Source organism: Dromiciops gliroides, chromosome 6, assembly GCF_019393635.1.
Source record: "Dromiciops gliroides isolate mDroGli1 chromosome 6, mDroGli1.pri, whole genome shotgun sequence".
Taxonomy (NCBI): Eukaryota; Metazoa; Chordata; class Mammalia; order Microbiotheria; family Microbiotheriidae; genus Dromiciops; species Dromiciops gliroides.
Window position 1 is genome coordinate 8,947,116 of NC_057866.1, and position 13,293 is coordinate 8,960,408.

The window sequence follows — 13,293 nt, forward strand, 5'->3', positions numbered from 1 at the left end:
CCAGCCACCAGGGCTTCTCAGCCTCCTCACCTGCAGTTTCACGGCAATGACCACAGAGTTCAGGTCTTTGTCCATCTCCTTCAGCATGACAAGCCTCTTCAGGGTCAGGTTGAACAGCCTAGGAGAGGAGAGAACACAGCCTGTCAAAGGTAAGACACGGGAAGGGAGAGAAAATGAAGCTCTTTCCAGGAAGGTCTAAGAGTCCTTGGCCAAGTGGCCAAAATAAGTCCACGAACAGGGCGCCAAAGGCTCTCCCTGCAGAGCAGGGAAAGGGAGGGGGCTCCGGCCCAGAGAAGTTTGTCAGGTTACCCCCTCATCATGTCAACTCAGTTCATTCTTAGCCTGGCGCCTGGACCACAATAAGTCCTGACTGATGAAGGAACCGTGAAAGCGCTATCTCCTAAGTACACTTGGGGAGGCTCCGGTCCCGGACCACATAGTTCTCCTCCGAGAGGATGGCGTAAAGGAAAGGAGGCCTTCAAAGTCTCACTCTCAAGCCGAGGCTGTGTCTACCATGGTACCCAAATCACTGCCCCACTGCACCTCTAAGTCAGACCCAAGAGCCGCAGCTTTCCCCACAGACGATTTGTTTTCACACCCTCCCCCCCACTTGAGAGCATGAGAAGGTTTACTTTTTGAACCTGGCTCCATGACTTTGCATTTGGGTCCAGACCATCATCTAGCAGTTGGCTCAACCTTCTTGCCCCTCCATATCAGAGGCCATGGTGACATCACCAATCACAATGGTCAAAGAGACCATCCAACGAGGTTCCCTCCCACTCCCTCTGATTGGTGTGAAGAGCACGAGCCCCAAAGGAAGAGAGGCTGCTGAGTGAAAGAGAAGAGGGAGAATGTGGAAGTGATGATGGGGAACAAGGAGTCCCCCCCGCTCCCCCTGCCCTGATCAGGGCACCGAGGAGAACTTGTGAAGGCACAGCTGGGACTAGAAAGGGTGGTCGGGGAGGCTGCATCACTGGGGGAGCCAGATTTCAGTAGGAGCTTCAAGATGGAAGGGTTGGGAGAGGAAAAGCTCTAGGGTGCAGGGCAGCCTGCTGGCTCTGGAACATCCCAGAGGACAGAGTGGAAAGGAAGGCTGGCGCTCGCTCCATCAGAACTCGGGGTGGGGGCTGGGGAATGGGATTGGTGTGGTGGAGATTGGTAGGGAAGAGCGGGAGTGAGCATATTCATCGCAGAGCCCAAAGGAGGCTGGAGACTGAGCTGGAGGCAGGGACAAGATGGAAGGCCGATGGCCAGACGGGAGGCAAGGAAATGTGCAGCAGCAGAAGGAAGGCGTGAGGTCAAAGGCGAGGCCTGCAGAGCTCAGGCCCCACTCCCTGTCCTCCACCACTGGGGGTTGATGAGGCTTCTTTCCAGCGCCCAGCAAGCTCGGCCTTCCATACCGAAGAATCCCGTGCCGTCCTGATGAGTCTTTAAAGCAGAGGGAAGACGAGGCCATGGAAGGAGGTAAAACAGTGAAGCGCAACCATTGAGAGGCTGTGCTTTGATTCTGTGCTCTCAGGGAGCCAGATGCCTCTGTAGCAGCCACAGCCAGGAATGCGAGGAGCCAGGCCCTGAGTGGGGGGTGCGGAGGGGGCAGCATCATAGGCCCAGACTTCTCCTTTTAGAGGAAAGCCGAGCAGATTGGGAGCAGCTGTGTGAACCACTTATCACCAGGGAAACAGAATGAAGATTTTTTTCAAACAACAAGATTCTGGACGGGTTCAGGGACAACCCACGGGCCATGGTCAGGTGGCATGAGCACAATACATATTTCCCCAGGTCTTCTGGAAGCCTGCTCTTGGGTGGCAAATTCCAGAAGCCAAGCGGATGGCAGCTCTTCTTCACCCGAGCTGCTGGTGCTCCCCATGTGGGAAGGCAGCCTGGCAGTGTGTGCCACAGGAAGCAATGACAGACTGGACCTGGCAGGACCAAAGGGGTTGTTGACAACATGACGGCCGGCCTCCTCTCCCATCCTGCTTTGACAGAGTGCACCAGATCCCACATCTGACCACGCAACTCCCAGCTCAAACGACTCTGAGGGATAAAGAATAGACTCCTGCTTGGCTTTTATTAAGCCTTTCACCAAAACAACAAAAAGCCAAACAAAAAAATAAAGCCTTTCACAATATGACCACCATCCACTTCTCCGCCCTTTCTTGCCGTTCAGTCATTTCAGTTGTGTCGACTTCTTGTGACCCCATTTTGGGTGCCTTCTCCAGCTCATTTTATAGGTGAGGAAACTGAGGCAGAGTTAAGTGACTTGCCCAGGGTCACCTAGCTAGAATCTGAGGCTGTATTTGAACTTGGGGCTTTCTGTTTCCAGGCCTGAGGGCTCTAGCCACTGAGCCACCTAGCTGACCTACTGACTACCCTTACAGCACATTATACTCCAGCCAAACTGGTGCTGAGTGAAATGAGCAGAACCAGGAGAACATCATACACAGTAACAGCAACATTGTATGATGATCAGCTACAATAAACTTAGCTCTTCTCAACAATGCGATGATCCAAGACATTTCCAAAGGACTCATGATGGAAAATGCTCCCCACGTCCAGAAAAAGAACTGTGGAATCTGAATGCAGATTGAGCCAGACTGTTTCTACTTTTGCTTTTTGCTTTTGTTCTGATTCTTCTTTCACAACATGACTAATGTGGGAATAGCTTTATGTGACGGTCATGTATAACCTATATCAGATTGCTTGCTATCTTGGGGAGGGGGAGGGAAGGGAAGGAGGGAGAAAAATTTGGAACTAAAAATCTTACAAAAACAAATGTCAAAAACTATCTTTACATGTAACTGGGGAAAAAATACTATTAAGGAAAAAAAGGAAATGGATTTTCCCCAAGGACCCAGAAGAAAAGAGGCACGAGAATAAGCAACCTAGGAAAGAACGTGGTCACTTGACCCACAGAACAATGAGGGCACATCCCTGCACCCCACCCAGACTTGCCAATATCAGACCAGGGTTTGGAAGAACATTGCAAACCAAGGGCACGAGGTTCTGAAATTCTAGGACACCCAAGTACTTGGAGGCACCAGTGGCTCTCCTAATCCTTTTTCCATGAGCATACCTGTGTCAGGAAATACAACATTGATTTGAATAACATTTTATCCTTTTGTCTGAAAGCCAATTTTGGTTGTTTCCCCTAACGACTGCCTTGACATTTTGTTCTTTTAACACTCTGCTTCATCGGTGAGTGGAATGAGCCAAAAGGAAGCAGCCATGTCCCCAAGTGGAAACTCCCAGGACGGAGAAGCCTTCCAGTACGAGGTGCCCCACAGGGCCTGGTGCCCACTAAGGCCACACCCACAGCTACTAGACAAGGAGCTCAGGGATCAACCTGTGCTGGTGGAAACAGCGGCCATGAAGACCTCAATTCAAACCCTGCCTCAGATACTTACTATCACTTAACCTCTATTTCCTACAGTTTCCTTATCTGTAAAATGGTGATTAAAAAACAGCACGCACTTCCCAAGATTGTTGTTTGGATAAAATGAGATAATATATGTAAAGTGCTTCGAAAGCCTGAAAGTACCGGGCAAATGGTAGTTACTATTATCAAATTAAGCACACGCACGCACACACACACACACGTGCACACACACATGCACACTCCACGCACCCCGCAGCTAAGAACTCCTATTCTAGGATTCAAACCCACCTTGTCTGGCACACATGCAAAGCCCTTCATTACCTGCCTCTCCTTGAGGCTGCGTTCTCTTTGCTGTTCCTCATATCGGATGATCCATCTCATCCAGGGAGGCCCTACTTTGTCTGTGATCCTGAGCTCACTTCAATTCACCTGGTAGGTGTTAACCAACCTGCCTAAGACCTGGCCTTGCTGGACACCAGGCAAGGGGTGGGCTCTCCCCGGCCACAGGAGAAGGTGCAAAGGACAAACAACCTTCAAATAAGTAAGGATTAAAGCCAACACACCCCCATTCACTCCCAACAGCTTTGGAAAATGAAGGTTGTTCTTCAAACACATTTTTCTCCCCGTTTCTGGTCCCCTCGAAGGTGAGGGCTGAGAAGCCTGCTCCTTGACCCCTCCCAGCCCTGGCTGAACGATACTGAGGTCCACAAGAGAAAGGGAAGAGGCTGTGGCAGCCACTGGCGGTGAGGCCCCAGGGATGGAGGGAGGGCCAGAGCCCTTCTCTTCTTCCTCTCTCCCAGTCCTCCTGCTTCTACATCTCTGACCCCGCAGGAAACCTCCAGGGAAAAATCACCCAGACTGCGCGGCCCCAGCATCGTTTTCCATCAGGGTTAGTGATGGTGCAATAATAACGCAGACCGATTCCCACATTTCTCCTGACAGAGAACACCGCCATCTGCTCGGTGGCTCAGGTCTAGAAAGAAGCCAGCAAATCAACCCACGCTACTCAGTGCCTACTGTGGCCGGAACGCTGAAGCCACGGCAGAAATATCTGCTCCAGACGGCTCTCCCCGAAGGACATAACCTACTCCTGTTGTCCGGGCGAGGGGCTGCCGAGGGGGTCAATCAATCTGGTCACCTCACCCACTTACAGGAAGCTCCTTTCACCAGGTGGAAGCAATCTCAAGCAAGGGCTTGAGTTTCAATGTTCCGTCATCTTCTATCATCCTAACTTTCCTTCCTTCCCCATCCCAGCCCTCAGTGACCCAGCTCAAGCAAGTCTCTGGCTCCCCTGTGCTATCTGGGATGGTGCCTTGCCAAGCCCAGCCTTGAATCACACACCCCAATGTTCCCTCCTGCTCCACACAGCTGAAAAGAAACCTCTCCAATTACAGAGCTGCTGGCTCAGGTCACCTGTCAGTCAGTGAACATTTATTAGGCGCCTACAGTGTGCTGGGGATGCAAGAAGAGGCAAAAGCCAGTCCCATCCTCGAGGAATTCAAAATCTAATGGGAAGACAACAAGCAAGCAACAGACACAGAGAAAAAATAGGAAATAACCCATGGGGAGCAGGCACTGGAGCAGGCTTCCTGGAGGAGGCGGGATTTCAGCTGGAATATGATGGCAGTCAGGAGTCAGAGATGAGGAGGGAGAACCTGCCAGAACTGGGGCACAGCCAGAGAAAATACCAGGAGGCTGGTGATGGGGAGCCTGGGAAGAGAGGCTCTGAAGGGCTCTGAACGTCAAACAGCATCTGGGGTTCAATCCTGGAGGATGGGAGTCACCAGAGTTTGCTGGGTACGGGATGACACGGTCAGACCTGGGCGTCAGGAGAATCCCTTTGGTGCAGCCGAGTGGAAGACGGACTGAGTGGGGGAAGAACTTGGAAGCAGGCAGCCCCACCAGCAGGTTACTGTAATAACTCAGGTGTGATGTGATGAGGACCTGCTCCAGGAAGGTGCAGGGTCAGGAGAGAAGGGGACACTTCATGCCTGGACTACTGCCTCAGTCTCCTCCAGGCTCTATCCAGCTGCAACAACTCACTAAACCCCAGAGGCTCCTTAGTAGCTCCCTTCACAAACCGGCCCCTTCCTCCCTTTAAATTCTCTACACACCTGAGGCTCCAGAGCCACTGTGGTCCTCGCTCCATTCCTGATGCTAACCACCCACACCTTTCTGTCCTGCCTGTCCCCTCCCCTGGAAGTCTCTTCCTCTTCACTGCTGAACCTTGGCTTCCCTCAAGATTCAGCTACCTTTCTGGCTTCCTCTAAAAGGCAGTTTCTGCCCCCAACCTGGACTGCCAGGTTGCCTCCCATTTACCCGGTGTCTACCTTGGATGGCTGTTCATTAGACTGTGGCTCCTTCAAGGGAGAGACAGCACTCACCACCATCAACAACAGCTAATATTTCCATAGTGCTTCTTTTGAACTGGAGCCACACAATCCCAGGTCATCTATAAAAGGTCAAACTCACTGAGAGCTGAAGTCATCCCATGGCCTGGAGCAAATGTAGCATCTCTGGGCAAAGTCCTGAGGAGGAGCTGCCTCAGGGGCAGGGAAGGAGAACCCTTTGTTCTCAGAAGGGTCCAGAGGATGCTGGGCTTCCAATCTTCCCACTTTGGTCTCAGAGCCATCCCTGAGTTAGGTGATGGTGCTGTCGGCCTAGAGGAAGATCTGCAGCTCTTCAGAGAGCTCGGCTTCCTTTGGCTGCCCGAGCCCAAAGGGAATGTAGCCACCAAGAGGAGGGGGCTCTCCTGCCCTGTTCTCTCAACCCCATGAGTTCTGCGTCTGCCAGTAGAAGGGCCTGAGGTGTTTGTACCCACCATGTTTACTGTTCAACCTTAGCAAATGCCCGTTTCTCAAGGCTATTTATAGCTGGCTGACTATATGATCTTAAAGACTTGGCTACTCTGATCAATACAAAGATCTAAGACAATTCCAAAGGACTCATGATGAAAACAGCTAGCCACCTCTCGAGAGAACTGATGAACTCTGAGTACAAACTGAAGTACAGTTTTCTTGCTTTCTGTATTTTTTGGTGATATGGCTAACATGGAAATGTGTTTTGCTTATTTCACATCTATAATTGATTTCATTTTGCTTGTCTTCTCAGTGGACAGGGGAACAGAGAAATTTGGAATTCAATTTTAAAAGAATATTAAAAAATAATAAAAAGTTTTTGAGAAGGGGGAAAAAGGAGGAGGACCAAACACAAGTCTTACATCTTTCAATGAATCTCATATGGCTTCGGGAAAGATGAATGGAATCACATGGAAGGGGAGCAACACCTTGTTTCCTCTGGAAGACCCTCAGAAAAGTCAGTGATGTCCTTTTTTTGGTGGGGCAATGAGGGTTAAGTGACTTGCCCAGGGTCACACAGCTAGTAAGTGTCAAGTGTCTGAGGCCATATTTGAACTCAGGTCCTCCTGAACCCAGGGCTGGTGCTTTATCCACTGTGCCACCTAGCTGCCCTAGTGATACCTCTAAATAAACCTTTTCCTCCTACCTGCTCACAGTTCTCCCTCTCTTTTAGATGGGATCTTCAGCAGGGACAGTATTTCCTTATCTGGTGATGTAACTTATCAAGACAACTCGATTCTGATTCTCATTCATATTCATATTCTCTCTCTCTCATTCGCCCCTTATCTCATCGGCCACTTTCTGCCCTTCTCAGTTGCAAGGAAAACAAAAGCAGCCTTGGCTTTCCTCACGTCTCTCCCACAAGCAGAACGGGGCCAGCCTGGATTGATCCTCTCTTGAAATCCACAGGGGAGTCTTCTGAAATGCACACTTCTTCTTCTTCTTTTTTTCAATTAATTAATTTATTTTAGTTTTCAACATTTCTTTAGATAAGATTTCCAATTTCCAATTTTTCTCCCTCCCCCCCTCCCCTAGACAGCAGGTGATCTGATATAGGTTTTATATATAAATATAATAACATTAAACATATTTCGAAATGCACACTTCTAATACCGAGGGTGCCACCCAACAAGATGCCCCTTTGGTTTACAAGAACTGACCAACACAAAACTCAACAAGTAAATAGCTCATAACCCTAATCAATGCCTGATTTTTCTTTTAAGCTTGTTTGGTGAGCAGCCGGGACTCTTCGTTCACACTGAACAAATGGTTATTGAGAGATCCAGAGGCACTTCAACAACCGACCCTTATTACAAGTTTGCTCCCCGGCAAGAGTCCTCAACAAGACACAACAGAAGAAAAAGGAGAACAGGGGAAGACAGGGGAAGGTGCCTGATAAGAGGCTTGAGCTGTTCTCAGAAAACCAGAGCCCCAGCAGCCATGGCCAGGGCATCAGGTATAGCCTAGGAGGGAGGCCTTTGACAGCTCCACCGGCCTCCAGAGCAGGCGGGGGCAGTGGGGGACAAAAGGGAAGCAGAGACTTGGCTGGGCTGAAGGTGCAGGTTGGCCGCCTGTCCACTTCTCCTTAGCCCCTCCTGGTTTCTAAGGCCACCTGCACTGTCCACATCGGAGCCGTGGAGAGGGTCAAAGGAGATGCCCGAAGGGGTCGGTACAGATATTGGGCAAGCTGTTATCATTATTTTAATATAATCCAACTTCAGCTTCCAAATGCAGTGCTACATTCTGGTAAGCATTTGCAACTAGGCCCCCAGACTATGAAGCTGTGCTTGCCCTCTGACCCATGGATCCACCACCACCAGGCCCGTGAGTCTTGGCTTATAGCTTCTGCAAGTTAAATAATTTGCCATTAGGGCAGTAGCCGACCTTGTTGAATGGCTTCCATTTGAACTGTTTGGGTAGATTCTGAAGATCACCAGGCAAGATAAGGTAGCAGACACCGAGGGGCTTTCTCAAGCTGAGCTGCCAAGCATTCAAACTCTACTGCAGAGAGTGCAGCTCGGACAAGTTGGAATGTCTGAAGGTCAAAAGGCTGCTTGCCTAAAAGACTATTTTAGAGAGAACTCACTCAAGGCAAGCACTCACCAGGAGGTCAGAAGGTCTACAAGGACGCTCTCGAGGGCTCTCTGAGGAACTCTGGAATTGTCCTGTGACATGGGAGACACGGGCCCAGGGCTGCCCAACATGGAGTGTCCACATCACAGAAGGTGCTGGGCTCTATGTGCAAAGTAGAACTGCAGAAGCTCTACCCTGAATGTTCATGAGGACGGTTTGGGCCCAACCTGGGGCAGAGCCTTCCCAGCTCATATCGGTCTGATCAGCCACAGGGGGACCCCCTATACCTTGACCCTCTCTGAGTACGAAGGACAACCACCACCAGGTGCATACTCCCAAAGAGGTCCAAGAAAGAGGAAAAGGCCCCTTGTGTTTAGAGCAGTAGCCCATCAACGGGGGCAGGGCTGAACAAGTTCTATGGGAGGGTTGGGCAGCTAGGTGGCGCAATAGATAAAGCACTGGCCCTGGATGCAGGAGGACCTGAGTTCAGATTCAGACTCAGACACTTGACACTTACTAACTGTGTGACCCTGGGCAAGTCACTTAACCCTCATTGCTCTGGGAAAAAAAAAAAAAAGATTCCAAGTTCTATGGGAGGTTGAGGGAATACTATTGTGAGGTAATAAAGGATAAAGGGGATGCTTTCAGGGAAACCTTAGCAGATGTGTATAAACCGAGGGCCAGTAAAGTGAGAAGACAACAGCAATGCTGTAAAGATAAAGAACTTTGAATGACTTCAGAACTCTGACCAACCACAATTCCAGAAGACTCATGATAAAACACACTGCCTGTCTCCTGAAAGAGAGGTGAGACATTCATGATGACGACGGCAAAGAGTCCCACTTTTTTTGGACCTGGCAAACGCGGGGATTCATTTTGCTTGCCTATACATGTTTGTAAAGGATTTTGTGTTTCTCAATGGGACAGAGGGGAAGGTAGGAGGGAGAAAGTATCGACCTGAAAATAAAATAAAATTGAATTGAAACAAAACTGGTGACCACATTCAATCAGTAAGTGTTCGTTCAGTCCCCGGGACTTTTGTACCACCTAGGCTACTCAACAGATAAAGGACAAGGTTCTTTCCTCAAAAGGTTCACATTCTAGGTGAGAATTAAGGCAAATTTCACCTTAACAATTCAATTCAATCAACACCAAGTAAAGGACACAAAGTATTCCAATGGACAGGAGAAGTCACTGCTGGAGATGTTCCCTCTAGTGCAGGAGGCCACCTGTCCCTCAACACAAGCACCTCTGATCCAGAGTTCCCCCTGTTTAGCAGCACAAGGCCAACATGTTGTGCTGGAGCCATCTTCAATGCCTCCACCTGCCATTCCACGTTCTTTCTCTCTCCCACATTTCCTCCTCTCTGCCTCTCCTTCAGAGCTCCTTATTGGTTCTGTGTGGCAGCCTGGTCAACCCCCACTGTGCCTCCAAGGCCATAGTGTCCCATGATTCACAGCTATCCGATGCCCTATAATACTGGCATTAAAAATATGGACTGCTGCTGATGGGCAAAGTTTAGGATCAGTCAAGGAACTTGGCAGTATCCTAAAAGCAATTCAACCCCCTCTCTTTGCCCTGTTGAATTCCGATAGACAAGTTAAGTACCTACTATGTGCTGAGGACTGTGCTAAGTGCTGGAGATGCTCATAAATCTAAGGGAGGGATACCAAATCAAACAAAGAAGAGCATTACGGGATAATGTGGAGACAGTCCCCGAGGGAAGGCCCCTCTCGAAATCTGGACAAGGAACGTTCTTCATCCACTTGGATTTTCCTGGGAGGGCGGGGCTGTTATTGGGCCAAACTCTTGGGAGACTGCCCAGCTCTTCCAGGAGCCTCTCAAGTCCCTGGCTGCTGTACAACCAGCAGCACAATGTCCCCCATGGATAGGTGCAAGTGGAGGACTGTCCATGTGGAGGGCTCTGCCCGGCTTCGGCTGCCCCAGGAGCAAACACCTCCGGCAGCTGCCCACCTCCCTCACACCTCTCACCCGAGCGGGCTGTGAGGATCAAACGAGATCAAGAGCAGCTGCAAAATGCTGAGCCCAGGGCCTGACACCCCGGGTGTCCTCGTCCTCCCCCCTCCCCGCCAACAAGGCCTCTCTGTTGCTTTTCCCACAAGGAAGAGAGCCTTACAAGGGTGGTTCCGCCTCACAAAACAAGCACAACAGAATGCCTGGTCCTCTGTGGAAGGCTGCTCGCACGCCTTGCTGCTCCTTTCTCGACAGCCTCAGCTTGCATGTAGGTGACTCATGAAAAGTTGGTACGTTTGTGCTTGCTGATGTTCGTTCCTTCCATCACATTTTTAAAGTATTACGAAGTTGAAGATGCCCCAACACCTTCAAAATCTTAACAGCTGAACCACTGGGGCTCTCACAAGTGTCTCCTTCCCCATCCTTGCTGTGCCCTGGTCTCTAAGTTCAGATCGAATTAATTCTACAAATGGGTTTATATTCTACTCCAGGGATACTGGGGGCTATGATCTCTCTAGCTCTTCGGCATGGATTTCAAACGTTTGCTGATGGAGGCCATTTTTTTTGGCTCTTCTGGTCTCCTCAACAACTAATATCAGTTAAACTTCTGTATAAAATGACCATAGTCTGTGTCCATATCATTTCTTCCTTTGGGATCCCATTTTCACCCTCAATAACTTATTTAAATAGGTCAAGCTTGAGTTGTTCTCAACCGTACAACATCTCTTTTCCTCATTTGTATTCTCTCGTCTAACTCTCTGTTAATTGTTAGCCTTCTTTTAATAATTCTGTGGTCTGATTGTAAATAGCTAATTCAGGACTGACTCATTAGTAACAAATTATTTCCTATCAAAATATAGTTATCTCATTGTCATGTTATTTGGGACTCACCATGTCCAACAGCTACCTAATTCTTTAATTTAAAATTTTTATTTTCAGTTCCAAATTATCTCCTTCCCTCCAGCCTCTCCTCTACCCACTGAGAAAGCGGACAATAAAACATTTTCATTACCCCCGAGGGGGGAGGGCTGTTTCCATGAGTTCATCAGTTTCTTCTCTGGAGGTGGATCGCATTTTCCATCACAGGTCCTTTGTTGTAGTTCATTGTATTGATCAGAGTACTTTAGTCTCTCAGAGCTGCGTATCATTACAACACTGCTGCATCTCGAAGGGAAAAAATGGATTCCAGGCATTGGGAGAATCAGTGCAAACATACAGAAAATGGTTGTCAAAAGGGACTAAAACAGATGTCCAGTAATAGAATGACCACCTCAAAGGTTTTTCTTTTTCTTGCTGATTTTTCAAAGAGTTACACTACCACTGAGAGGGAGCTGAAGGAACGACCCAAATCCATGGGTCTCTCCAGGACACACTGCCCCTCCCCTGAAGTACCAGCACTTACAAGGAGGCAGGGACAACTCTTAGCATCAGTAATACATTTAGTCACTGGGCAGGATTTCCAGCACAACATACCTGACAAAACATAGAGTTTTCCTGCTCATGGAGACACTTCTTAATTGGCCAAGACAAACCCAGATTAGAGGGCATTTAAATTATCCCCTCTGAAAGCAGCAGATACCAACAGACTTTCTACCACTTGAATTGGGCCCCTTTCCAAAACTGCTTAATTACATTTTATGGCTAATTCCTTAATCCATTAGCAGTCCCTTGAATCTCATTTAATGGAAAGGAAAAGTACATGCTAACAAACACCCCAGGTTTGTAAATGTTTGAGAGAACCGTTTCTGGCCAATCTTGGGGGAGGAGACACAAAAATCAGAAAATCATTTCCCTTTGGATAAGAGCAGACAACACCCTTCTCTCCCCACTCTGAAGAAACATTTACTTGCACTTCAGATTTTCACGGTGGTGGCTTCTCCCGACAGAGGACAGGCTGCTCTACTAGTTTTTACAAGCAATGACAATTTAAAATCTTGAATAATTACCATCTTCACCAACAAGCACCAGGTCATATGACCATAGCAATGTACGGGGTCAATGAGCAATTCACTCAGTAAGTTCATCTAGGGCAAGGCTAGGTGGGAGATGTCTTGTCAACCGGTAGGGATCTTTTTCTCTATTCTAAAGGCAGAAAAATAAGCCTAAGTGAAAGGGAAGGCCTTCCCTAAATCAGAGCATTAGTTAGAAATGAGTAAATCCTGTTCAAAGACACCAAAACTTCCTTTACCCTCTGAGCTCATCTAACGCAGACTTAAAATCCTCCCTTCATTTTCCTCAGTGGACATGTAGGTAGGAGAGCGGATGGGAACATGAATCTCTTCCACCTTCCATTTAAAACAACGTGACCTATTAGCAACCAGATGGCTTGTTTAGAGATGGTGTGGTCCAGTGGAGAGAGCCTTGGATTTACACCTGAGGACTGGGTATCTGGGGTGACCTGGGGCGTCAGTTTCCTTTTATGTAAAGTAAGGAACATCTGAAACTCCTCAAGGGTCCTATGACAGTTATGACATGGCTTGGAAGCTCTCAAGGGATCACATGGCCCAACTACCAGATGAATTCTGCCCATGGCAGAGGCCGAGGGCTTTTCCTCTCTCTGGGCTGCTGCTGCTTCTTTTTGGTTAAATTTCTTCTTTTTTTCAACCTTATTAGTCTTTTCTTTTTCCAGTTACATGTAAAGATAGTTTTCAACATTTGTTTTTGTAAGATTTTGAGCTCCACGCCCAAAGGGCTATGGGACTGTTCATACTCTTTGACCCAGTGGTATCACTCTAGGTCTGTATCCCAAAGAGATCATAGAGAAGGGTAAAGGACTCACATGTTACAAAAATATTTATAGCAGCTCTTTGTGGTGGCAAAGAATTGGAAATCGATGGAATGCTCATCCATTGGGGAATGGCTAAACAAATGGTGGTATATGAATGTAATGGAATACTATTGTGCTGTAAGAAACCATTGAGCAGGAGGCGTACACAGAAGCCTAGAAGGACTTGCATGAACTGATGCTGACTGAGAGAAGCAGAACCAGGAGAACACTGTACACAGTGACAA

At 48.5% G+C, this 13,293-nt stretch overlaps 1 protein-coding gene across 3 annotated transcripts in view; it reads right to left on the bottom strand.

Moving 5' to 3' along the window:
- PACS1 (phosphofurin acidic cluster sorting protein 1) overlaps positions 1-13,293 on the bottom strand; it is a 90,217-nt gene that overhangs the window by 28,074 nt on the left and 48,850 nt on the right. For 2 of the 3 annotated variants that reach the window (XM_043970946.1, XM_043970947.1), the window contains exon 2: positions 31-118. In XM_043970946.1, coding sequence (XP_043826881.1) covers positions 31-118 — 88 coding nt within the window. Of the gene's footprint in view, positions 1-30; positions 119-3,697; positions 3,754-13,293 lie in introns of those variants that run through there. The other variant, XM_043970948.1, reaches the window with a different exon arrangement.